Raw genomic sequence first — 27261 nt, forward strand, 5'->3', positions numbered from 1 at the left:
AAATGCTAGTCTTAAGGTCTTCTATGTGACAGCTGTTTTGAAAAACTTGCATGTGGGCCAGGTTTGGAAGCTAGTTCAAAAAGAAAAGCAAGCAAAATTATAGAATATTTCAGGTTTTAATCCAGCTGTTTGCATTTGCGGTAGTATACAATATAAAATCCCTTATTTAAACGGGTGAAAAAGAAAAAAAAAAGAGCACTTGTAAAATGACAAGAGTCTGTATCGAAGTTTCAAAGATAGAAATTGTGACGTAAAGGAAGACATTCCCACAGTGGTGACCAATATCCTCCCAAAATTGACCTTTTTTTTTTTTTTTTAAACGCATCCAAGGTCTGCCTCATGCTGGATACTTTCCAGTTACAAGTCAACAAAAGAGTTTTGCTTATGAACCTTTGGTATGAGCATACACATTTGTGCCATACAGAAACAAAAATATTTTCACTGAACAGACAAAAAAAAAAAAAAGCTGACGTCAAGGCAAAGTATCAGCTTGTACCACAGAGAGCGTGATAGGGGAAAAAAAAAACACATCCTAGGAACAAAATGAATGACTGGATACTGACTCATTCAATGACTGAAAGGCTTTTACATATGATCTACACACATGAACAAAAGTAATAACATAAGATTAAGATTGTGCGTGAGAAGTGAAAGGCAAAACCTCTCACAATTCACAAGGATGATCCTGGCCTAGGCTAAGATTGCCGACATTGTTTTTTTTTTATTTTAGCAAATATATATTTATATATACACACAGACAAAAATCTTGTGGCTGCTTTTTTTTTTTTTTTTTTTGCAAATAGCTTGGCTGTGTACCATAATATGTTAAATAGTTATTCTCAGGATAGCACACCGCATCCTAGCTTCTTCAGCTCTTTTAATGTTACAATTGTTGGATTGTTTGCTCCCAAACAAATATGCTTCATTTCAGTTTTAATGGTCTAAATTTGGCATTTAAAATGAGATGATATACGATGATACGATATTGGATTAAGTGTGCGGTGAATCCATGGCTGAATGCATTGTGACCTCAGTGGGTATGAAACTTACCTCATTTTGATAGTTCATCAGCTACACTGCCTTTTTCTGAGCTGTAGGATGTATAAAAAGGCTATAAAATCATCTCTAACCATGTTATCTTCCGTCGATGACATAGTTGAGTTAGTGCAGGCGCAACAGTACAGGTGGTCCTCGATTTATGCCATTCCGTGTTAGGACATTTTGCGGCTACGACCACACGCCCGTAGAATAAAAAAAATCTATTTTGGTCTATAAACACAAGACTCGCAAATAGTGTGTACCTGCTCAGCCACACTAGAAAAGAATAACATTGCTTATTAGTTAACTTTTTACACTTCATTATGTCTTCATTATGTCTCCTAAGTGGCAGTGCGCCAAAAAAAAAAAAAAAAAGGAAAGCCATCAGCATGGAAGTGAAAATAAACATCATAAAAAGCTCAGAGAGAGGAGACAAGCCCACCGATTTGGTCGCTATTTTGGTCCCAACTGCTCGACTGTCGTGACCATCATTTAGGATAAAGATGATTGAATGCTAATGAATGCAGGGGGTCATGGATTCTGTGCACTGTTACAATGAGAATATTTCATCTGTTATCTTCTATTACTGTATGTACATGTGTTCTGTGTGCAGCGTGTGTGATTTAGGAGTTAATTTAGGTAGAATTTCTGACTTAAACAAAATTTTGCCATGACCATTTAAGAACAGAACTCGGTAACTCGAGGACCACCTGTAATAAGTTTGTAGATGACGATGTTGAGCGTGTAGTGGAGAGAACGGCTAACAATTCAGTATCGTGATTTCATTGCAGCACCATTATGGAAAGTGATTGGTTCCCGTGGGGGAGGCAGGAGAGGGAACGTTAATATAAAATAATATTTTGGGATGATTTCTGTAAACAAATAGATGATCCGACTTTAAATGCCACAGGTATTTATACGCAAATCAATATTCCTGTCTCGCTACTCAAATGTAATAGTGTCTCTTGTGTTGAACCTGAAGCGCTCATTCGGTGTCTGCTGTCAGACGAGCCCTTTTGAACGCAATCTCCTCCTAGTAGCTGCCCCCGTTGATGTGATTCAGGTCCACCTGCACCATGTTGATACCGCTGCTGGCTAGCCGGGCTATGCTCTCTGCCGACAAGGTTTCCATGGCAACGATGGTGTGTTGGTCGCCAGCCGACAGGCCCTCTGAGCCGCCTTCAGTCGCCGGCGAGGCGGGGTCAGTGGAAATGGCGGCGCTGTTGGCGGCGAGCGCTCCTTTCTTGTTGAAGTGGGTCTTGATGTGCTTGGAGAGGTGGTCGCTACGCATGAAGCGCTTGGGACATTCGGTGCAGGCAAACCTTTTCTCGCCTTAACAGGAGAAAAACATGATGAGCATCAGTATCAGAATCGCAAATGTGTGAGGATCCGCTGTATATAGTACTGTATACATTCCTCGCGCCATCGCATTTTTTAAAAAAAAATTCATTATTTAATACATGATCACTGTTTTGTGGTTGACTACAGCCTATTAAAATAATAATCATTTAAGCAAATTCTTAAGCATTTTCAAGCATAAAAATGTTCTAAATCAGGGGTCACCAACGTGGTGCCTGTGGGCACCAGGTAGCCCCCCACGACCACATGAGGTGCCCGCAAGCCTGCTTTTCATTCAGGTTTTCAGTTAATAATGAAAAAACAGTAGAAAGAAATGCATTCTGAAATACATTCTGAATACAGTTCTGAAATGTGAGTTGTGGACACCAGCATTTTATTAATGTTCTGGTAAAACAAGCATATTCGCTTTGTTTGGGTTTAAAATAAGCTAGAAAATAAATGTTACAAAAATGAGTAGCTCTTGGCCATTTTCATTTTGTAAAAGTAGCTCTCACAAGGAAAAACGTTGGTGACCCCTGCTCTAAATGAACTAAAATACATATACAGTTTAAGGCAATACAAGACGTTAATGTCACTAGGTGTCACTAGTAACAGGCACCAGACTTGATCGCAAACGACAGGCTTTTATTTTATAATTATTTATCTCACAACAGGCACAATAATAACATAATAATAGTCATCATCATAATAATAACGTGGGTTACTGTTGTGGTCGTACTCCAGCTAAATCTCAACTCTGACCCCCCGGCATCATTTCCTGTCCACACGTCCGGAAGACATTTATTGAAACACACACAAGTACGAGTCTTATTTACTGTATGTCTTAAATGGCTTATTTTCTCTAATTAGATCTACTATATTGGGTAATATGAGTGTAAAGCTGACTACAGGCGTGTTATTTCATGTCTAGAGGGGTCTAATAACAAAAAAAATATCTATACAAATCGGATTTAGAAACTCATAAACAGGCTTTCTATTCTGTATGAAAATATTCAATTTATTAAAAGGGAGAATTCGGATTTATTGACATGTTATGACTGCACCATCGCGCCGCAGCGGTGCAGTCATAACGTCGTCACATATCACACAGTGATACAACGGGAGAGAAAGTAACACAGAGCGATTGTGAGGTCTGATTTATTTTGAGGAGAAATGTTTCTGCAAATATATTACTCTTTTGAGCGCATATTGTTTTGAGAAGCCAAACTCTTTACTCAAGTGGCCACACCAACTAACCAGAGCTATGTTCCTCATCACCAAAATCAAACCAGAACTAGGCTCACGGGACAAAGTGTAGGTCGTAAGTGTAAGTCACTGTTGATGGACTACACTACTGATGGGGATGTCATACAAATCCATGTCAAACAATCTGAACTATCCCTTTGATAGTGAATCCTACTTCGCGGAAATTGAGTTATCGCGGTCGGGTCTGGAACCAATTAATGGCGATAAACAACAGATTACTGTATGTGCAAAGTGGATAAAGTCCACAATAGCATTGACAGAGCTACACACTGACAGGTGTGGCTCATTAGCATTAAAGCTACAGACACATAAAACAGTATGTTCTCATGTTACTAAAAGCAACGGTCTAATTTCCAGCATCAAGACTAACACACTTCCAATACACTAAAGTGGAGAATGAGTTTAAGAGTGTAAAAATAGTAGACGATGGGAACTTTCCAAATAGAGTGTTGTGTACAGCGTAGCTAAAGTGATCACATAAGAGTTGACTGAGCCTCGTCACCTGTGTGCGTCCTCTTGTGGCGCTGAAGCTCGTCGGAGCGTGTGAAGCGTTTGCCGCAGAAGGACCAGCCGCAGACGAAGGGCCTCTCTCCCGTGTGCCAGCGGAGGTGTGCTCTCAAGTGTGACGTCTTGCCGTAGATCTTGCCGCATCCGGAGATGTGACAGATGTGCTGCTTCTTTTTGGTGGGGTCGCTCCTACTGGGGCACGGAGTAAAGAGCAATGTTGCAACCAGCACAGCTCATGGCAATCTAGCTTTGTCCTACACAGTCGTCCCTCGCTACATTGCGGTTCAAACATCGCTCTTGTTTTTTTACATAATTAATTAATAAATGATCGCTGTTTCGTGATTGACTATGGCCTATTATTAGTCAAAGTATATTGAAAGACCAGTCATACAGTATGTAGTATTCTAGTCACTAGGCCTCACCAATGTTCCACTGATGAGACGTTAGATAAACTTAACAGTGCATAGAGTCAGCCATGGCTTGTCAGACATGACAGTGGAAGAAAAAGTTCTCCTCCCACTCGGTGTGGAAGTGGTACATTTTTGGCTTCTTTCTTTGAACTTCTTCCCCACTCCGTTTGGAACCATTTCTTAAGTTTAGAATAGATAAAATAGAGGATAAATATTAGCTCGGTAGCATGCTATGCTTAAAGCAACTGCCATCTTGTGTCCCTGCAGTGATCCCATAGCCTGTGCATTACAGTTGAGCAATGTGTTGTAGAAAAAGGAGTGTAAAAGTAACTATGGGGTGTTATTTTATGTCTACGTGGCTTTAATAATGATTTTTAAAAAGTCATAAACAGGTTTTCTATGCTCTAACTACAAAATTATTCAATTTATTAAAATTGACTAGTACTTCGCAAAAATTCACTTATTGCGGTCGGGGCATGAAACCAATTAACCACGATAAACGAGGGACGGCTGTAATCCTGATCGACACAGACATACCGTCCTTCTCCATCCTTGCAGAAAGGACAAGTGCAGGCTTCTCTGCGATTACGTCGTCCCTGCGGCGGCGGGCTGATGTCCTCGTCGTCGAGGGCTGTGTTGTCTTCCAAACTCTCGGCGCCTGTCTGCAACGTTGGGTCTGCTTGATTGAAAATATGGAGCAGTCAGACAGCATGCGTGTGATAATTACAAAACCATTCAATGTCAAACAAACTCGAGTTAAGTTTTAAAATAATACGGACAGTCAAAGTCTGCCAAGAACGCTTGCAGACATTTGTTGAGGCATTGAATTTTAAGTCATGTAACTGTCCTCTAAATTGCCTAAAAGGGAAGCAAAAGGAGGGAGTTCCCATGCAAAAGGGAGGGAGTTATTGCATAAATGTGATTGATCACTCTTGCAAAACTGACCTCAAAGATGTCAGTCATAAATCATCTTTTCTGAGGAGACACGGAGTACAGTCGGTCCTTGTCCGTATATGGCAATGTAAAGCGGGCCTTACATCCTGAAGTACACTTGATACGTTCCAAGACCAATTGGCCAACCAAAAAAAACCCTAAACCCTATGATATACCTCTCAATTATTAAACCTTTTTGAATTAAGTTGTACACATTAAGAAGCAATTCCAGGCATACAGTATTGTACAGTACTAACCAAGAGGTGCAGACAAACAATAACCCGTGTTGTCAAACATCTACCGTAATTTCCAGTCTATAAGCCACTACTTTTCTTCCCTCGTGCTTTGCACCCTACACAGTGATGCAGCTCATTTGTGGTCGCGTTCTGGTCTCGCAGCATCTCACGCATCATTTTGGGCTTTTTGCGCGCGCCCTCATCATTAGTGATGTGAGATACCACTGACTTCTTTTCCGATTCGTGACAGAGTAAAATTCGGGCTGGTATTGGCAATACCAGTCCAGGGTTTCTGGTACATGTAATTGATTGTGGTGGTGCGCCACTACAAAATAAAAGCCGCCAAAATTAGGGTTTAAAAAAAACAAAACAATTTGAATTAATATATTGTATGAATGTACTGTGTATATATGCTATGTAGATACAGTACATATATTGTTATCATATATGTTATCATTATAATACTTATGGCTTGTCTTCAAAACGCTAGTTGTGTGTCGAAGTTGTGCAACAGAACGTAGTGTGTACAGCTTTAGACAGTGACGCCATCAAAAGGGCCATGCCATGCAACCCACCACCACAGCTTCAAAAAAATCCTAGGGGAAACCCTGCGATCACATATCAAATACAATTACGTATCAGGTAAATAAAAAAAAAGTAGTGTATTTCAAATAATAGCATAGCTCATAAAATCAAGAATATAAGACTTAAGTGTAATTTCTTCATTTATTTTAAACAACTGCATGTAATTTAGACACGGTCTCAATAATTTCCACTGTGTTCCTGTTAATGATATACATTCCTCAAATGCCTGACGTATCAAAGTACTGATATTTTTTATTTGTGAATCAATTTTATAGTCTAAAGATCTGGTATCGGTGGTATTGATATTTCAGCATCAATCTGCACATCACTACTCACCATGGAGAACACACGGAGGTGCATGTGATGCGATCGATCTAGCGCAGGGGTCTCAGATCATATTTTGCGGCCCACGACTTGACATGAAAGAGTAGTGTAAATGTGGCTTGCGAGGTCTGATCTGATCCAATGTTACTCATTTTAAGCAAACATAAGGATCCACTGAACTAACAGCAAGCTTGTCACATAGAGACATGAACGGGGGGGGTCACTAGACAGAACACAACTGTGGTGCTAACACACACACACACACACACACACACAAAAGACAGCACAACATGTAACAAGTAAACACACATAGGGTAACCACTACTATGGGGAATAATTAAAAACTCTAAACACATAACTTCAGCAACTTTTTACAAACTAATGCCACAATGCATTCCGGAAGCCGGCATCACTCCAGATTATGGCTGTGGCAAAATATCTATATAGTGAACTCTCTCGAAAATATAGCCGCTAGAAACTTCCATCAGCCTTCCTTCTCAGTGAGTCGCGTGAGCATTTTACATGTCATCTAGGAGGAGCTCTTCGCAATAGCAGCAGAACATTGGGCGGAGACCACAGAAGAAGAAGAAATGAAAGCATAAAAAACTAACAAATGGTGCGTAACATACCGGTGAAGAATGGAAAGATACGCCAGCATAGTTAAAATCACAAGTGTGAACTCACTTCGGCTTTTATAGTGTGGACAAGACAACCCTGGATAAGAACTGATATGGAAGAAATGCCTGATGAAAATACGACACACACAGGCATCACGACAGACATGCACAACCACCTAGTTCGTCCACACAGAAAACTGGGTCTAGTAAGAGAAATATTCATTTTTCTATCCAAATGCTAAATGTTGGGTTTCAATCAAGGAGAAGTGTTTACTTTACGTTTTACATTGTCGTGCTGTTCAACCTTATCCGGTCATTCTACGTCTCTTTCCGGTGAACACTACAATACGTGACGACTACAGTACCGGTCAAAAGTTTTTGAACACCCCAATTTTCCCGTTATTTATTGAAATTCAAGTAGTTCAAGTCCAATGAATAGCTTGAAATGGTACAAAAAGGTAAGTGGTGAAGTGCCAGAGGTTAAAAAAAAAAAGGTAAGGTAAGGTAAGGTAAAAGGTAAGGTTACCCAAAACTGAAAAATAATGTGTATTTCAGAATTATACAAAATGAGTCAACAATTTAAAGCTGTTCTGCAGAAATGGAGGTTGATCAAGCCTTGGCAGTTGGTGCAACTAATTCCTACACGTGTTCCAAGTTCTGGAGTACTTAATACCTCCTCTTGTCTGCGTAAAAACAGTGTTCGGAACAGACTGTGGTACTATAACTCTCGTGAAGACCAGCTGAACAGCATTGTACTGGAGAAAGTAATTTGTTGCCACAAAAATGGCAAGAAAAAAGGGAATTAACAATGGAAGAGTAACAAGACCATCTTAAGACTTAAAAATGTAGGTTTTTCCCGAAGAGAAATTGGAGTGTTCTAAAACTTTTGACAGATGTCAGGATTTCCCCTAAGTTTTTTGAAGCTGTGGTGGTGAGCTGCATGGGAGGGTGGACTGCCCCCGCTGTATCGTGCCGCTGCTGCATCCGCATTTAAAAAAAATTACAAATAGCAATTTTTTTTAAACTTAACGACTACTTTTTACTTTTCCCTTTTTTCAACAACCAGCAGAACATTAACTGAGAACATTGCAAAACTGTTAATTTATTGGCAAAGTTGCTGAGAGCACTTAAAGCGAGTCTAAAATGTTGAGCCTCCTTCTGTTACCAGAACTATTTAGTCAAATAGTACTATGTGACTATTAGTACAAACGTACACTTTGTACTATTTGACACAAACCCACATTTAATTAGATGCCTGTTTTAGAGTAATGCGAATACATGGGAAACTAATTGTTCAATAATATATTTAGTTTAAACTAACACAATTAACAACTTAAATGTTTTTGTCATTGAAATCTATCCTGTATAAACAGTATAAATTCAGAGTCCGGTATTATGATAGCACCGGTGTATCCAACTTGCAGCACTATTAAAAAAAGAAGAGCTATTTGTGTTTTATGTGACTGCCAATATTTAAATTGAACTTTATTTACAAAGCGCATCTCCACTCAGTGTGCTCATTTGTCATTAAATAGAGGCGTCGTGTTTGAATAGAACACTTATAAAACTACTAAGAGGTGAAGCAAATATTATTTGGTGAACTACTCAACATCAGCTGGTGATCTACCTGTTGGAGACCCCTGTGGTAGCGTCAGTGCCCTGTACACTGTGTGTTTCTGTTGAACTTCGACACACAACTAGCGTTTTGAAGACAAGCCATAAGCATTATAATGATAACAAGAGAGCAAGATTGTTAAGTGACACTTTCAAAAAGTAAGTTGTGATGATGATCGATCCACTTGTAGCTCCGAGCTAGCTAGATGCAGCCATCCAGGCATGTTGTCAAAAGAAAATGCCAGAAAGTCAAATGAGATTGAAATGTGAGCGATCACACACGCCGTTATAGATGGACTTATCATATGACTAGTTGTCGTCAACTGACTACACATTTTACTATTGTTCATTCTCCCGAGAATAAGAAAGAAAGTGAAAGTCAACACAAGCTGTGTCACGCATCTGGTCACGCAATGTGCAGGTTCCAGCAAGGCAGACAATTCCGGTGCATGCTTACCAAAATAAAACACAGTGAAACATTTTTATGATATTTAAAATTATTTTCAAATTAATTTTGGTCAATATGTGCATGAATAATAAGATGCATATGTATCTAGTAGCAAAAATATCAATTAATACAATATATTACTTAAAATTGTTTTCAAGTTTTAAAAACACCCTCATTTTTGAGGTGTTTATTTTGTAGTGGCACACAGCCACGATCAATTACATGTTGCAGTAACCCTGGGTAGTGTATATTTTTTACATGCTTCTATTTCCTAGAGTTGAGAGACATGAGATGTGTTTCTTGTACCGAATCGTGAGGTAGCCTGAGATTCTCAAACCTACACCGAATACTTCATGCGGCCCAGCTTCGCCCAGAGCCTACCTCCAGTGGCCCCCAGGTAAATTGGTTTGAGGCCCACCGTCGCCACCGGATTTCAGTGGGCTGGACTGCTGCGTGCTGGGAAGGACAGCACAGGCTGGAACCAAAAAAAATGAGAGACCAGCTGCAAGTGTGCTGAGGAAATTGTGGGGCTGTTTGGTTCGGACACTTGAAGACGACGACTTTTAGTTCCCAGGAGGGGGACGAGGCCAGCGATGAATGATGTTTCTGGTAGGCTACCGTTTTACATGCACTGTTCGGCACGTTTTGGAAAAAAGCATTTATTGAAGTGAAAGTTTTTAAAACTCCTGCAATATCTTTCTGTGTACTAAATATCCAGTGTTGGACACCATCATGTATATGTGATGAAGATGCTGCGGAAGAAGATACGATTGTCGTCATCACATACACACGAATGGAGAAGCAACAGGGACACGGAGACAAATATAACGCTGAGCGATTTGTGAGATCTGATTTTTTTTTGAGGAGGCATTTTTATGATTAAAAATGTATTACCCTTTTGAACGCATATTCTTTTGAGAAGCCAAACTCTTTACTTAAATGACCCAGCAACTCAGCAGAACTATGTTCCTCGCCATGGAAATCCGACCAGAACTGGACTCACGGGACCAAATGGGGAGGTACAGTAAGTCACTGTTGCTATAGTCCACTGCTGATGGGGGTCATACAACTTTATGTCAAAAAATCCAAACTATCCCTTTAACCTGCAAAGTGAACACTGAACCACAAATAGGTGAGAATCTACTGTACAATGCAGACCTCTACCAGGGACGAACAATAAAAAAATGAATGTCTCAATGTAAATGAAATAAATACTGAAAACAAATCTCATCAAGATGTTGAGAAAATCAAATTAAATCTACCAACTGGCAGCAGTACATACTAGTGAAGCGTTTGTGACACTAGACAAATGATGCCATTTGCAGTAGAGTGGGTGTGGTTAAGTTACACCCCTTGTCCTACAGAGAAGTTGCGCCAGCCCACTAAACATTCAGTCACTCATTCATTCATTGGAGCAGTTGAGAGCCAGTTGAACCGGTTCAACCTGTGTCATACGCACAAAACACAGCTCAGGATATCAAATAAGCGATACCACGGCATTTGTATTTAGAAGAGGAAAAAACATTATTTAATACAGGGTATTTTTACTCAGGGGCACCATTTTCACTTTGGTCTTTCAACTAAAGTTTCTTGAAATATTAGCCAATAGATGAACAAAGAAATGTAGTCAAGTTGTTTGTAAATCGACTATAGTGGAACTATAAAAAGGTCAACTTCCTCTTACTTGCTCATGTTTCCTGAAACTTTCCCATAGATGTTTTAACCAACATGAAGTTAACCACTGCATAATACAACCAAAACTAAATTAAAAATACTCACCCATTGATGGTACGTAGTTTAAATGGAGAGAGAGTTCAAGCATTGCACGTGATCATTCTTAATTGTCATGCAAGCGTAAACAGAAGTTAACCCCTGAATATTTCAGAAAAATCAGACCTCACAAATCACTCGGCGTTATATTTCTCCCCCGCCGCATCTCTGCACACTGTCGCCTCTCCATTCGTGTGTATGTAATGAAGACGCATCTTCTTCCACGACAGAGCGCCGCAGCCATCTTGTTTATGTGTGTGTTCCACAGCATAAGAAGATGCGAGCTTCTTTACTTAAATGGCCCAGCAACTAAGCAGAAATGCGTTCCTCGTCACAGAAATCCGACCAGAACGGGACTCGCGGGACCTTGTCACCGTTGCTGTACTACACTGCCGATGAGGATGTCATACAACTTCATGTCAAAAAATCCAAACTATCCCTTTAGGTACAACAACAATCATTTGCAGAAGTGAAACTATTGACTAACCTGCCGCGCTGGTGAGAGTGATGGGAACACTCTGGAGTTGGTGCATCTGGAGGCCTGAGCCTCCAAGTGTGTTGAGATTTATGGTCTGGAGCCCAGGGATCTGCACTGTGTTGACCGATACTCCTCCGGCCGTAGGTGCTGCCTGAGTCTGGCCCACTGGGGCCAGCGTGATCTGTGCTCCCGCTGGACTCTGGATCTGCAGGGTCTGCCAGCTGACCTGGCCATTGGGACCGACCGTGCGCAACAGGATGGGGCCCGTGTTTGGCATGATCTGGAGATTTTGGAGGCCTTCCTGGCTGACAGTTGGGGTGGCAAACACCTGACCGCCCGCTGTAGTGATACTACCAGCCTGGATGGTTTGGAGGGGTGTTCCCCCTTGAATGACCTGCTGAGGCTGGATGAGGATTTGCTGTGGCTGCTGCACCTCACGGTTGTCCGGCTGTATGGGGACGCCCAAAGAAGACCCTGCGCTCTGCTGGAATGTCCCCGCCACCGCTCCGTTACTGCTCTGCGTTAGAGTCATACCATACGAGGAAGAGGACGAGGCAGAGGTCTGAGTGGTGATGCTGGAGGCACTTGTCATGTAACCGCTGCTGGAAGATGTCGGCTGTTGCTGGACAAGCTGGCCTCCTCCCGTGTCCCCTCCACCGTTCCCATCTCCTCCAGTGCCACCAGCTCCGGTGCTGATTGGCAGCAACGTGATGTTCCCATTGAGTGACACGGGCATATTTGCGAGGAACTGCGGCTGGTTCTGCAGAACGCCGTTTGCCAAGGTGATATTCTGGAGGGGGATGGAACCCTGAATGAGGCTGGGCATTGCTATGATGTTTCCCGCTCCAGCGCCTCTGTTGGTGGTGGCTATGAGCTGCTGACCATTGGCAGATGACACGATCTGAAACTGTTGTCCGGCTGCACTGGCAGGCACGGCCGCATCTTGCTGGCCATGCGCAAACTGCAGCGGCTGACCATCTACAGTCTGAAACTGAGGAATGACCTGATACTGGAGGTTGGGCACCACTCCAGGGATGGTGGTGAGCACCTGTTGACTCTGTAGTGTTGGCGCCTGGGCTACGACAAACTGCTGCTGCTGTCCCTGAGCGCTCACAGTGGCTGCTGCTGATGATGAGGACAGCACCCCTCTGCTCTTGCCCGCCTCCCCTCCAGCCAGTAGTCCAGAGGAGTCGGTGGTGACGGTGTTGGCACACGATGCTTGCACGCTGATGGGGACCACCTGCCAGCCATTGGCACTGGAGGTGAAGACACCCTGACTCATGTCCAGCTGCTGCTGGCTTTGCTGCTGCTCGCCGGACGAGTCGTTCTCCCCCGGGGTGTCGATGCGGCTGCAAGTGGCCGCCAGCAAGGCCAGCGGAGACGGCTGCTGAGAGTCCTGAATAGAACCAAAAAATAAATACAATTCTAAAAATGTTTGAAAAAAATATATTCTATTCTTAAAAAAAAACACCAACAAGTAATTAAAAATAAATACAAATACATTTTTCTCCCAGAATAGGCTGTTTTCTCCCACAGAAAACACACCTCATTCATCATATACTGTACACCATAGGTATTTCAATATAGGTGACAATGTGACAATATAGGTCAAATGTACAGCATACATGTACCACTGTTAGAAAGCCCCCAGTTTTTACATGTTTCTGTCTTTATGCTTCAGCGACAATGCTTTTTCATGATGTGTAGAGATTTTGCACTTTCTGCAGCGGTCCTTGTGTTCTGTCACACGCAAACGTTTTTGCCATTTGCTGGTGGTCTACTGTATTTAATTTCCATTTAATTTAAACCAATCACACAAATTTGTCTCTTTTTGTTCAAAATAATCCACAAAGTTAAAAGCCACAACAAGACTGGGCAAATAAAGGACATGTCAGATAACTAATTATATCGCTGATTGCTTTTTCACAATTCTATACTCTCTGCACGACCATGTTGGGCCGGAAATGACATACTGTCATGTAAATAAAATGGAAATTATATAAATAAAATGAGGCTATTTAATTACTTTAATAAAAAGCCCATGGTATATTTTATGTATCAAATTTACACGACACCGTGTCATTCCTGTCTCAACATGGTTGTGAGTTTACAGATCTCTTTGTCTGTATCGTGGACGGAGGGAGGAGTGATCGCACCACACTAATCCATGTGTATTTTATATGCTGTGTATTTTGTAGCCCCATATCATTTTGGCAAGTCACGCGCTCAGCCCTCACCAAAGAGCAAAAACAACATCAAGACTAGTAACTGAGCTTAACGAAGCTCCTCTGTGATCGAGGGGGGTTCGGGTCAATGGTTGCACACTCACCATACGTCTACATAATTATGCACTCAAAATGTATTAGGAAGTGTGCAAATTGAAATACAGCCAAAGTGTTTTACGTTTGTTTGTGTTACTTTAATGTATTACTTTATAATGACATTGCATGTGCACTTCTTCAGTGGGCAGGGTGGGAGATAGAGGGGCGTGGTCTCTTTTTTTTTTTTTACGACAGCAATGGCGGGCTCGGCCTCCGGTCCCAAAACCCTCCCCCCACCCAAACCCACCCATCTCCGTCCCACATTTTGATTTTACCCTATAAAAACTCACACCCTCCACAGGCCAGGCCACCACCCCCCTCCAGTGCCAGCCAAATGGGCCGAGCGAGAGGCACTGAGAGTGCGGGGGTTTGACGGGAACACCCCGTTGTGGGCGAACTTTACCTGCCCATGTCCCACCCAGTGACATGTGCTCGGCGGAGAAAATCAACAACAAGCAGCGAGGTAGAACAAGTATGGACGATGAAAGTGGAGAAAACATTACAAATAAAAGAAAAAGACAGTTAACATGGCCGATTGACCTACTTGTGAGTTTCGCTTTTGACTGAAGCCTCCGCCGCTCTCCACAGCGGCCATTTCACCCTGCTGCTGATCTGCGGAAGAAGATGTTTTTTTTTAAAGATCACCTCTCGTAGGAGTTCTCACTAAAGTATAGCACCAAACAGTCAACATCAAATAGTCAACACACTAAAAGGTTACATGACACAAGGAAGACTGAAAACGCAACAAAATGCACGCTTAGTCGCTTTAATGACTAGCTAGCTTACTTGCAATGCTAACGTAAACTTACACGAAAAATGTAGATCTTTACCCACAGGTCACCGCGTACGAAATAGTTCCAACTTCACGGATACAGCTAAGAATACATCATAATAACTTAAATTACGTAACAATAGTACAACAACAACAGCTGATATGAGCTTAAGTGACTGAGCTTCATATTAGCGAATAAGGCGACAGTTGGCAGTAAAGTAGTTAAACAGCAAGAGATGGAAGGCAAAAGACGAACAAGTATTTGAAAAGCACTTGCAAACTTTACAAATGGATGGCCTACTTCCAATCCACCGCTTCGTTCTCAGGTAGAGCTTTGGGGAAGAAAAAAAGTTGACTTACTGCTCATAATTTGAAGACGGGAGGAGTTTGTCTTCTTTTTTCTAGTTGACAACTTTTCACAACTTCACACAAACTTGTGTCGCCTCCTACCTCGCTCCCTCCCCTCTCTATGAAGGAGGACGAGGGTGGGGTGCGTTTGATTTGTTACACATGAACACGCATGCTCACTGGTAGTGATAAAAATACACTGCTTATTTAGTGTAAACCACAACGATACGTCACAGTACGTCACAGTATAATCTATTCGCAATATTAGGTGATTAATTATAGCTTTACAATAGTCGATCGCCTTGTCTAGGTTTATATCTAGTTAGTATGATTTATATATTTTCACACTCACTCCTGAATAAAATCTTAAGATCCTAAAGGTTAAGGGACCAAAACACAAGTAGCATACCCAAAACGATTTCACCTGCGCGAGTCACATGTTTTTGTTAATAAAGGCACAGGTGGGGTGCAGCATCTTGAGAACATGATGAACCCTAAATTGTTAATTTATAAAAGAAGCGCACCTCTCTTGAAAAGGATTGCATGTTCACCCAATGAAACGGTTATTTCTGGTTGTTTCCGCCAACATTTCTAATCCCGATAATCCTATTGGCTCATGGTTGAAGAGAGGGTGGGATTAAATTAAACTAGGTTGCGCTTCTGCCCAAGTTAAATGGTAGGGTTATATGTTTTTCGTTTAACAGGCGCCATGATTAATCGTCGACAAGTAATTGATGTATATCCCCCTTGCGCCTACGTTGTCGCTTTTACACGACAAAACACTATAAATAAAAATATGAACGCTATAACTACTAACTTGAGAAACACAAACACGGTGAGGAAGGCGGTCTGGTTATTTCAGTCTTGCCTCCGTGGCCGATAGCCACTCCCTGGTGGCGCCTTGTGGGCTGGGAAAGAACGTGGAGGCGGGCGGGGACCGCCATTTGGAGGAGAGGAGGCATGTACGCAACATGGGAGTGGGCGGATCGATCTAAATGTATATAGTATCACAGTATCGATTCTAAGGGTAGTATTCAGTTCTCTTGTGTTTATTTTTTTATTATTTGGTTGATATTGATATTATATTGATATTATATATATATATATATATATATATATATATATATATATATATATATATATATATATATATATTTGTTTTTATATTATATATACATGATATAATATTATATATTGTTGTATGTGTATAGTGTTAAATTGTTCACAAATAAGTTTGTTGAATAATTTATTTTTTTTTGCCAAAATATTTTCCCTGTCTTTTTTATTCTGATTAAAATCATGAACAAACAAATTAGTTATATTGAAAAAAGGAAAAATGATCAAGTATCAGGACTGACAATACTGGACATGTATTTAGTTGGTATCTCATTGCTGCCAAAATGTGTAGCATTGGCCACTTCTAGAAATGGCTCTCTTGTGGGTGTTTTTTTCCCAAATTTGAACATGTTAGGGAGCTGTCAGTATAGCAGCACATGTGTAAAGGCATTATACCCTCACCTGCCTTTGCAAAGATAATATTACTCATATGTGATTGCTACAGTTGCATGCGTTGTTGAGAACGTCTTAAAAAAAATAACACTTCACAAAATCCCGCTCATATTATCAATCACATGACTTTTGGCATCTCCCACGCATGGCCAGCCTCTTCTTTTTTGCCCCTACAGGATGTGGCGTGGTATACGACCGGTGACATGCGGCACAATCACATCCACACCTCCTCCACAGAAGCCATCCAAGCAGCTTGGACTGAAGTAGAAAGTCACAATTGTGAATTCCATCACCGCAAAGCAGAAGAGTCCTGCATACAGTGTTAAAATCCGGCCTCAGATTGCAAATAAGTTTCGGGTGCCTCGCTTTGACACAGCAGGAAATGTGAAGAGCATGTGAGCAGGCGGCTGCAAACTGAAAGCAGCCCGGAAAGTCAGGTAATGTTTCTTTTTTTGTAGTTTTTTTCGTTTTTTCCAAAAGCTAATGGTTTGGTTAAGATTAAATACTGCAACCTTATTGTTTAAAAGTACAAATGCAAATTTGCAGATTTTTGGTCACAATTGCTATCTTTATAAAACATTTTTTGTCAAAAATAGGCAATTTTTTCTTCAGAAAATGCATTTCATTCACTCTAAGTCGGTAATAATTTACAAATATGTGATAATACAGGTAAAATGTACAGCATACATGTACCACAGTAAAAAAAAAAAACACACAATTTTTATATGTTTATGCTTTTTTCGTCAAGCGTTGAGATGTCACACTTTTTTCGGCGCTCTGTGAACACACCATAGTTGCTGTGAGACACAAATGTGAAACGTATATACAGTAAACCCTCATTTAATGCGGTCAATTGGTTCCATACCCAACCGTGATAAATGAATTTCTGCAAAGTAGGGTTCTCGGGTTGGGGGTCGCGGGTTCTTTATTTATGAATCAAATATTTTTGTAGTTAGAGCACAGAAAACCTGTTTACAACCTGCTAGATACAGGTTTTTAACATTATTAGAGCCCTCTAGACATGAAATAACACCCCTATAGTCACTTTTACACTTGTAATACCTAATATAGTTAAGATAATACCAGTAGTATTATCGGGGTGGCATGGCTCAGGTGGTAGGATAATCTCCCAACTCTCCCAAGTATCCTTGGGCAAGATACTACTGATGCTGTGTCATCAGTAGGTAAATGTGCTAACAGTGTCAAAGCGCTTTGTGTGCCTTGAAGATGGAAAAGCGCTATACAAGCCTTTGAATGCCTTATATTTGTATTTTAGTTCATTTAGCCATTTTTATGTTTGAAAATGCTTAATTTAGGAAAAAAAACCTTAAAATTGGCTGAAATAATCATATATTTTGACAAATAGTATGCCCAATAATGTTTGGACATATACAAGGCTCTAATAACTTCACCTCAAACATTTCACTCTGCACTTGATACACTCCCGAGCAAAATCTTAAGACCAGTTGAAAAATTGCTAGAATTTGCATTTCGCACATTTGGATCTTAATGAGGTTTTAAGTAGAGCTACAATATGCAAAAGTAAGAAGGGGGAGTGAGACTTTTTTGTCTCATTTGGAACTAGTAATTGAAACAAAACAAAACAAAAAAAAAAACGAAATAGGCTGTTTATCACCTGATCAAAAGTTTAAGACCACAGGCTATAAAAGCCAAAATCTGCTCAAAATTGTCATTTTCTGTCAGGTATTCACACTGTCATGCCCTCCTGATGGCTAAAGCTAAGAAGCTTTCTCTTTTTGAACGTGGTCGGATTGTCGAGCTGCATAAGCAAGGCCTCTCGCAGCGTACCATTGCTGCTGAGGTTGGGTGCAGTAAATCAGTCATTCTACATTTTTTGAAAGATCCTGAGCATTATGGAACAAAAAAGTCAAGTGGTAGACTCAAAAAAATCACACAATTGCGTTAAACATTATCTGAGCCGGAGGATCCAATTGGCTGTCCATCAAGACACAGAGGGGTCTTCTACCCACATTAAGGCCCTGACTGGTGCCGACTGCAGCGCAATAACCATCAGACGGCATCTGAGGGAAAAGGGTTTTTTAAAAACAAAAAACAAATTCAAAGACCTTGTCTCCTTCAACGCCACAAAACTTTAGACTTTGCCAGGGAGCATCAAACATGGGACATTGAAAGATGGAAAAAAGGTTTATTCTCTGATGTAAAATGTAACCTTGACGGTCCAGATGGCTTCCAACGTTACTGTCATGACAAGGAGATCCCACCTGAGATGTTTTCTACCCGGCACAGTGGAGGGGGGGGCCATCATGATCTGATCTGATTTTTCATTCGGTGGAACACCGGCGCTTCAGGTGGTGCGGGGTTGTCAAACGGCGGCTGCTTACGTGCAGATGTTGCAGCGGGCATCCCTCATGACTGAGGGCCCTCGTCTGTGTGGTAACAGCTGGCTTTTTCAACAGGACAACGCTGCAGTTCACAATGCTCGCTTGACCAAGGACTTCTTCAGGGAGAATAACATCACTCTTTTGGACCATCCTGCATGTTCCCCTCATTTAAATCTCATAGAGAACATTTGGGGATGGATGGCAACGGAAGTTTCTAAAAATGGCCAGACAGTTGATGCCCTTCGTGAAGCCATCTTCACCACTGGGAGCAATGTTCCCACTAGCCTCCTGCATTTTGTCTCACTCCCCCTTCTTGCTTTTGCATATTGTAGCTCTACTTAAAACTTCATTAAGATCCAAATGTGCAAAATGCAAATTCTAGCAATTTTTCAACTCGTCTTGATCAGGAGTGTATTGTTTGTATTATGTATGTTTTTTGTTAAACGAGGGGTCATGGTATTATCACTAAAATGTAAAAATGATTTTAAAAAATGAAGAAAAGCACAAAAGTTATGATTTGTGCTGAAGCCAATTCAAAGAATTAACTTTTGAATGTGGAAAAAATATATACAATAATTTGGGTTTCATGGTGTATTTTCTGAAGGGACTTTTTGGGTTCCTAGGGGAGGTTGAAAGTGAATAATACATCACTTTTTTTCAATGGCAAACTCAGTGTGCATCTATAATAACTGAGCAACACAATTAATGAAAGTGAATGGCTTTATTATACTGTCTTTAACTTCTTTTTACACTTGAATGTTAAATTGTTACCTACCTGACCAGCACAGTTAATTTACTATGCAGAAGGTATTTTGAAATAGTGTTTGCTTCCAGTGATGGACAGCCGGTCCTCCACTGGCAGCCGACAGTGGCTCACTCTGGAGGAGATGGACCCTGGCCTACCTCCATGCAGCACCACCTCAGTAGCAGATGATGATGTCTTTGCAGATGGTGGGCATGAGAGATTGAAATGTACTTTTACTGTGTAATATTCCCTAAGTAATACTTATGTTTGATTTCCACAGGATGTTTCACAGGAAAGCTTGAATACTTGCTCCAGAAGTGCGGGTATGCTATTTATAGGGTTTAATAACACAAAACCACAGCAATCACGCTTGTTCTCCTATCTTCATGGGCCTTTTATACAGAACCCAGCTAAGCGAAATATAGCCGTAACTGTGTGTGCTTGTACACAGCGACACAGATGTGACACAACATCAGTGCCACTGTCTGATGTGACATATAAAATATTTGTTGGACAGCAACATTTGCTTCCAACACAACAGAGCGGGAGAAGTGAGAGTCCTGCGTTAAATGTTACATAGTCATGCTCCAAATTTACAGCATTTCCTTTTACACAGCCTCTGTGACGTCTCTGACACTACATACTACAGTATATACTACATAATACTTAATGCTCTAGATAACTGCCTGATTAATTTTGTCTCCCTCTTCTGCGTCGGTGCCATTTATGCAGAACAGCATGATGGTAATAGGTGGAAAAATGCTGGCTTGTACAGGCAGTGTAAAAGGGGCCTCTAATACTACAGAACCTCAAACAGTACAGTTGACTAGTCCTTTTGTTCTGTGTCAATGCCTGTTATACAGAACAGTGGCATGGGGGTAAAAGGTGGGAAAATGTTGGGTTTTACAGGCAGTGTAAAAGGGGCTCTTGATACTACTTCTGAAGGTGTAAAATTGCCTGGTCCATTAGTCCTCCCGGTCTGTGTCAGTGGCCTTTATCCAGAACAGCAACAATGTAAAACTGTGGAAAAATGTCAGCTTTTACAGGCAGTGTAAAATGCGCTTTTGTTACAAGCTCCATTGTTGGAAAATTGCCAGCTTGACTTTGTCCCCCTGTTCCATGTCGGTGCCATTTATACAAAATAGTATCACAAAAAAAGGTGGAAACATGGTGGCTTTTGCAGACAGTGTACAAGAGGCTTCAAATACTACCGCCGAGGTTGGAAAATTGCCAGGTGACTTGGTGTCTGTGTTTTTTATACAGCACAGCAACACTGAAAAAAGATAGGAAAATGCTGGAGTTTACAGGCAGTGTAAAATGGGCTTTTCATTCCACGCACAAAGTTGGAAAATTGAAATCCCCATCTGATGTGTAAGGTATCAAAGTAGTTTAGACATGTTGACCTTTTCACGGAGGAAATGCACAGCCTTCATTTGAGGCTGCATATGTCAGGTGAGGAGATTTATGCAGACGCAAGCACTTCTTCATGAAGAACATTGTGCAATGCATGCATGGTGTAGTTGATATATAGCGTGCATATGTCTTACAGGTTGGAGGCCTGCTCTGACAACCGCAGTCTTTGCCGTTTAGGTATGTATAGAAAGACACTCACAACATTAGGTGGACCATTCCGCCGAATCGGTGCCATTTGCTTTTAACTCTTTCATAATGAACTTAAATTTCTGTCCTTTTTTTCAAGTCTAACACATTGAACTACGCAAAATGCATATTGTCCCATCTCATGCAAATTTATTTCATTTGGTACGAGTTTCCCAAGCCTTTTAGTAACAGGACTGAAAGTAACAGGAGTGAGTTTTTAGCACAGAATTAGCAAATACATGAACCATAACCACACGGCATTTATCCCCATAGCATGTTGACACTAAGCTCATTTCAGTGACTCAACAATAAATGTATTTTAAAATAAACACAACAGAAAAAATATCTTGGGTAACAGGACTGAACTGAGATTTTAATTCTCCCCCTTTTAGTATTGGCCATCCCATGGCCTGCAGAAGATCAGAATGATGTAACTTCCTGTGGCCCATGTGGCTTGTAAAATTCCACATTTTTCAGAGCATGTTAGGACCTAAACCAATGAACGTGTTCGAAGTGTGTATTTTAACTAATTTTTTTTTTTTTTAAAAGGGAAAAAAAAGCTTAAATATCATTATAGTTGGGATAAGGTGTAATATATAAAAAAGGATAACATTTCTGAAGGATTTAAACAATTATATTTAATGGTAAAGTCTCATTTTAGGAATCGGGGACAGGCTGACAAATGCTATTTTTCCAGTGTTCAAGGTAGTATAAATGAATATTTTAAATTGCATTCATTAAATATGCAATCAGATGAATGTTTTATTTATTTATTTTTTATTTTTACAGTTGTTTTTTTTATTTCCTGGGGACGCAAATGGCACCAATTTGGTGAAATGAGGCACGATCTAATGAGATGTACCAAAAAAATCTATCTTTATGATGACAATAATGATTGTCAGTAAATAACGTTTTTGTTTGTAAAGGCATTTTTTTGAATGAAGAATGTTTTGTGTGTGTGTAGTTGATTTTGAATTAGAGCTGATTTTCCTCCTCCTTTCCACTTGTGCCGGGGGCTGTAATTGCAGTTGTATGCCACTTGGGGGCTCTCTTGCTCAAGATCCTTTTTCTATGCCGCTTATTTTCACTAGCGTCGCAGGTATGCTGGAGCCTATCCCAGCTGACTTTGGGTGAGAGGCGGGGTACATCCTGGACTGGTCGCCAGCCAATCGCAGGGCACATATCGACAAACAACCATTCACGCTCACATTCATACCTACGGACAATTTAAAATATCTGTAACGACAAACAGCAGTCAATATACAGTAAAGAGGCACCTGAAAAGCATTCAGGGTAAGCACCGCAGCTTGAGAAAAATAAAGAAAAACATAACATAATGCTAAGCAAACTTGTCAGAGGCTTTGTAGATCCTGTGGTGAGTGAGGAAACAAAACTGCACAGAATATTCTCTAGAAAAATAATTTCTTTGGAGCACAGGAGATGTCCTAGTTTATGTTCTCTGAGGAAAGGCAGGGATCTAAAGTAAACTAAAATGGAAGTGTATTTAATACTTAAACATTCTGCATATCGTGCAATAGTGAGTATTTGTGTGGTTACATGTTACTTGCAGAATATGGCCATGACACACACACACACACACACACACACGCGTGCACTCTTATCACACAGAAGCATAATGACGCCTTTCTTCCTTCCTTCCATTCTAAAATAAGTTTCTGATTCAGCATTAAATGGCGGCGATGAAAAGGGGTGAGTAGCATCAACAGTTGTAATGAAGCCACATGATGTAATTCTTGCTTTGGAGACTAAATTTATCTTTTCTTTTTTGCATTCTATGCTAACTATGAAGCCGAGCAATGCATTCCGCCACTATAGAAAGACACAGCATGTGAGTACTAACCGTGTACTGTCCGTCTGAGCATGTTGTACTGGTGTTAAAGTCAGTATTTCATATGTAGATGAACACCAAATATGGTCATTGCTAATGTTCTTTCACTTTTCACCCATTTTTAACAGCGTATCGCCCCACAAACTGCCGTCACTTTGCTCCAGTGCATGTAACACTGCACCAAGGTATCAGCCTGACGCTATAGAAATATTCACTAATAATGTTGGCTTTTGGGTGACTCCCTCTTTTCTCTCACATGTAGTGTCCCGGAGGTATTACAGTTGCGTTGGGGGGATGCGGAAGACACGCTGTATGAGATGGGTTTCGGCTGCGATGAGCCACATCTCACCGTGCGCATCCCTCCTCGCTTCCTCACCTTCCCGTCCCAAGCTCGGGGCATCAACTTCCGCCTTTTCCTGGACTCGCAGCTTAGGCGGATACGTGAGGAGGACCCGAGCCTGTGTATTGCTAGTAAGTTTCCCCTCCCCCACGCCCAGGGTATACCTGGGATATTGCCCTTACTGTGTGCTTTTACACAGGTACATACCGCCTCTGTTACAGCTCTGCTTCTACCTCCGAAGCCGGAAAATCGCCTGGTCAACTTTGTCCCCACCATCCCGTGTCACTGTTCTGCATTAATGGTACCGCACCGGCATGTTTTTTTACAAGCAGTGTAAAACTAACTTGTAAAAGTATCTCTGATGGCAGAAAATTGCCGAACCTTAACTTTAACTGCAATGTACCTTAGAAGACAAAAAACTGCCTGCCTGACGTTGTCACCCCATTCCGTGATGTTCTTGTGCGTGTTGTTTCAACAGAACAGTGACACGGTTAAACAACCTGAAAAATGACGCCTTTTCCAGGCAGTGTAAAGAGTGGCTTATGATACTATACTGCCAAGGTCATAGACATGGGAAAATGCTGGAAAAATGTTGGAAAAATGTTGGAAAAATGCCAGCTTTTGTAGGCAGTGTGAAAGCAGGCTTCTGATTCCTTCCAGCAATGTAGGGGAAACTGCCAGGTTGGGTCGGTCCTATTTACACCAGGGGTCGGAAACCGGCAAAAAATCAACAAGAAATTATTCATGAAATGTAAGAATGCCTCTTTTAGCAAAGACAGTCAAGGACGGGACCAATAGAATGGTTATTGATGACGATTCAGCACTGTGAACTCTGATGGACTTTTTTATGTTAAAGTTGGCTACTTTTTATTTTAATTTTACACAAATATGTAAAAAAAATCCCACTGACATACAGTAGCTTCCATTGAGACACGGACAGACGCGGACAGTTCCATCACCGTGGCTGAGTTATCTGGGGTGGTTAGTTCCAGGGCTTCCTCAAGGCTCTGGATGTTGAGGGACTGTCTTGGTTGACACGTCTCTTCAACATAGCGTGGAAGTCGGGAACAGTACCTCTGGATTGGTAGACCAGGGTGGCAGACCAGGGTGTGTTCCAACTATAGGGGGATCACAATCCTCAGCCTCCCTGGGAAAGTCTATTCCAGGGTGCTGGAGAGAAGGGTACAACCATTATTCGAACCTCAGCTACAGAAGGTGCAATGTGGTTTTTGTCCCGGTCGCGGAACACTGGACCAGCTCTACACTCTTGCAAGGGTACTGAAGGGTACTTGGGGAGTTTGCCCAACCAGTCTACATGTACTTTGTGGACTTGGAAAAGGCATTCGACTGTGTCCCTCGCAGTGTCCTGTGGGGGGTGCTCCGGGAGTACGGGATTGGTGGCTCGCTACTACGTGCCATTCTGTCCTTGTACAACCGGAGCAGGAGCCTGGTTTGCATTGCCAGCAGTAAGTCAAGCCTGTTTCCGGTGAACGTTGGCCTCTGCCAAGGCTGCCCTTTGTCACAGATTTTATTCATAATTTTCAAGCCAAGGCGTCGAGGGAGTCCAGTTCGGTGGCCTTAGGACCTCGTCTCTGCTATTTGCAGACAATGTGGTCCTAATGGCCTCATTGGGCTGTGACCTTCAGAGTTTACTCGGGCGGTTTGCATCTGAGTGTGAAGCTTCTGGGATGAGACTCAGCACCTACAAATCCGAGGCCATGGTTCTCAGTCGGAAAAGGGTGGATTGCTCCCTCCGGGTTGGGAATGAGGTCCTGCCCCACGTGGAGGAGTTCAAGTATCTCGGGTTCTTATTCACGAGTGAGGGAAGGTTGGCGCGTGAGGTCGATAGGTGGATTGGCGCAGGATCTGCAGTAATGCAGTCGCTATACAGGACCGTCGTGGTGAAGAGAGAGCTGAGTCGGATGGCAAAGCTCTCAATTTACCGCTCGATCTATGTTCCCAGCCTCACCTATGGTCATGTGCTTTGGGTCATGACCGAAAGAACGAGATCACGGATACAAGCGGCTGAAATGAGTTTCCTTTGTAGGGTGGATGGACACACCCTAAGAGATAGGTTGGGGAGCTCAGTCATCCAGGAGGGACTCAGAGTAGAGCTGCTGCTCCTTCACATCGAGAGGAGCCATTTGAGGTGGCTCGGGCATCTAGTCCGGATGCCTCCCGGACGCCTCCCTGGTGAGGTGTTCCGGGCATGCCCACCTGGGAGAATGCCCCGACCTAGGACATGCTGGAGGGATTATGCCTCACAGCTGGCCTGGGTTGGGAATCACTCTGCTGGGGGTTGACGTAGTTCTGCATATCATGGGGTGCATGACAAAATGTTCAGTTCAAGTTCCATGTGGTCTCTCACCAGGTCGTTTCAGACAAGTCCAAGCGCTGACGGCAATGGCCAACGCTTTCTATTCCTTGTACTCGCACGTGTCCCGCACGCCTCTACGAAAACTGGCGGCACCAGAATTCACCTTTACCTCAACCGTGGAAAGGATGGAGCGTTTCAGGAGCAGCGTTCACAGCGAGCCACGCTCCCCTGCTGACAGGTTGAAGGACACCGTCTCCAAGATGTGTCTCTACACTGGGTCACCACGGGGGTCCGACTCCACATCGCCTCTGCCCTCGCCGAGAAGGTCAAGCCTGCCTGTGGATCTATTCCCTGATCCGATCCAGACTGAGGCTAACAAGAGACTGGAATTGGTGAACACCAGGAGAGACACTGGCGTCTTATCACCGCAGTCAAAAAGTGTGGTGGAAACACATCAGTCGGGTGTGTTGTGAGCTCATGAGATGAAGGGCAAACCTTGGACTACAAGATGAGTCGGCGTCTTTTGATCTTGATGAGGAAGTCACACAGACACCACTTCCTGTTAGCCACACACTTGATCGTCAACATTCAGAGATCATCCCTGCACAGTCTCTACAGCAGGGGCGTCAAACTCGTTTTCACCGAGGGCCCCATCGCAGTTATGGTTATACTCAGAGGGCCACTTTTTATAATTCTATTTTAGAATTTCGTTAATTAATTATTACATTAATTTTTCATTAATAACTAATAAAAAATAGTCATTTTAAATTGGACTTGACAACAAAAAAATATAAGGTTTTCTGTCAATATTGACAACAAATACATTTAGCAAGAAAGATTGTCTTTTTGATTTAAAAAATAAAAATTAAGTTGTTTTTGTTTTGTTTTTACTTTAATATATTATTTTATTATTTATTGTAAATGGAACTGTAAATGTTTATTAAATTATTGTAAAAATATGTTTTAAATATTAAATTTTTCATATTATTGTAAAAATATTTTTATATATTAAAATTGTTACTTATTTTAATATATTTATATTAAGTAAAAACAAATATTAGCATACATATAAAAATACAATAATATAAATATAATTAAACAATAACATAAAAGTAAAATAATGAAAAACAAAGCTCAAAAAAAGTAAAGACAAAACTAATATTAATAACAAAATTACAATATATATATATATATATATACAAATATTTTTTCAAATAATATTAAAATAAGTGTCCTTTTGACATGCAATATTTCAAGGCCACATAAAATGATATGGCAGGCCTTGAGTTTGACATCTGTGCTCTAGAGGGAAGCAACTACCTCCACAGTAAACTCCTTTGAGCTGGAGGTCTGTTTTAAATTAAAATTAAGTTAAACCCAGAATGATTTATAGACTAGCCAGAGTTGTAGTTAATGTGCTTTTTTTGTTGAATGCTTGTTTTGAGTTTTTAATCAGTCAGCCAGTCAGTTGACTGACGCATTACTGCCACAAGTGTTGTATTACAAGTCATTGTCTCACGGCCCTCACAGCCCG

The 27261-nt window shown here is 41.4% G+C and overlaps 2 protein-coding genes across 10 annotated transcripts; one reads left to right on the plus strand and one right to left on the minus strand.

Annotated features, from left to right (window-relative positions):
- Window positions 1-97: 97 nt before the first annotated feature.
- sp1 (sp1 transcription factor) lies at window positions 98-15884 on the minus strand. 7 transcript variants are annotated; one of them, XM_054783939.1, is made up of 6 exons: window positions 15823-15884; window positions 14430-14497; window positions 11574-12960; window positions 5097-5238; window positions 4145-4341; window positions 98-2370 (listed from the first exon to the last, which is right to left on the minus strand). In XM_054783939.1, the coding sequence occupies exons 2-6, from the start codon at window positions 14478-14480 to the stop codon at window positions 2072-2074; spliced, it is 2076 nt and encodes a 691-aa protein (XP_054639914.1). In that variant the 5' UTR covers window positions 14481-14497; window positions 15823-15884; the 3' UTR covers window positions 98-2071. The 7 variants fall into 7 exon arrangements, with proteins under 7 accessions (XP_054639914.1, XP_054639910.1, XP_054639908.1 ...); XM_054783935.1 differs by lacking the exon at window positions 15823-15884 and adding an exon at window positions 15018-15177 and having other exon boundaries at window positions 5097-5235; XM_054783933.1 differs by lacking the exon at window positions 15823-15884 and adding an exon at window positions 15018-15176.
- An 822-nt stretch (window positions 15885-16706) lies between these two features.
- Window positions 16707-26558, plus strand: tespa1 (thymocyte expressed, positive selection associated 1). Of its 3 annotated transcripts, none has more exons than XM_054784878.1 (10): window positions 16707-16951; window positions 19712-19828; window positions 19903-19945; window positions 21172-21212; window positions 22895-22931; window positions 23032-23070; window positions 23199-23255; window positions 23333-23541; window positions 23610-23711; window positions 25782-26558. In XM_054784878.1, exons 2-10 carry the CDS (start codon window positions 19714-19716, stop codon window positions 26198-26200), a joined length of 1062 nt encoding a protein of 353 aa, XP_054640853.1. In that variant the 5' UTR covers window positions 16707-16951; window positions 19712-19713; the 3' UTR covers window positions 26201-26558. The 3 variants fall into 3 exon arrangements, with proteins under 3 accessions (XP_054640853.1, XP_054640854.1, XP_054640855.1); XM_054784879.1 differs by having other exon boundaries at window positions 22907-22931; XM_054784880.1 differs by lacking the exon at window positions 23610-23711.
- Window positions 26559-27261: the final 703 nt, after the last annotated feature.

This window comes from Dunckerocampus dactyliophorus, chromosome 8 (genome assembly GCF_027744805.1).
Source record: "Dunckerocampus dactyliophorus isolate RoL2022-P2 chromosome 8, RoL_Ddac_1.1, whole genome shotgun sequence".
Taxonomy (NCBI): domain Eukaryota; kingdom Metazoa; phylum Chordata; class Actinopteri; order Syngnathiformes; family Syngnathidae; genus Dunckerocampus; species Dunckerocampus dactyliophorus.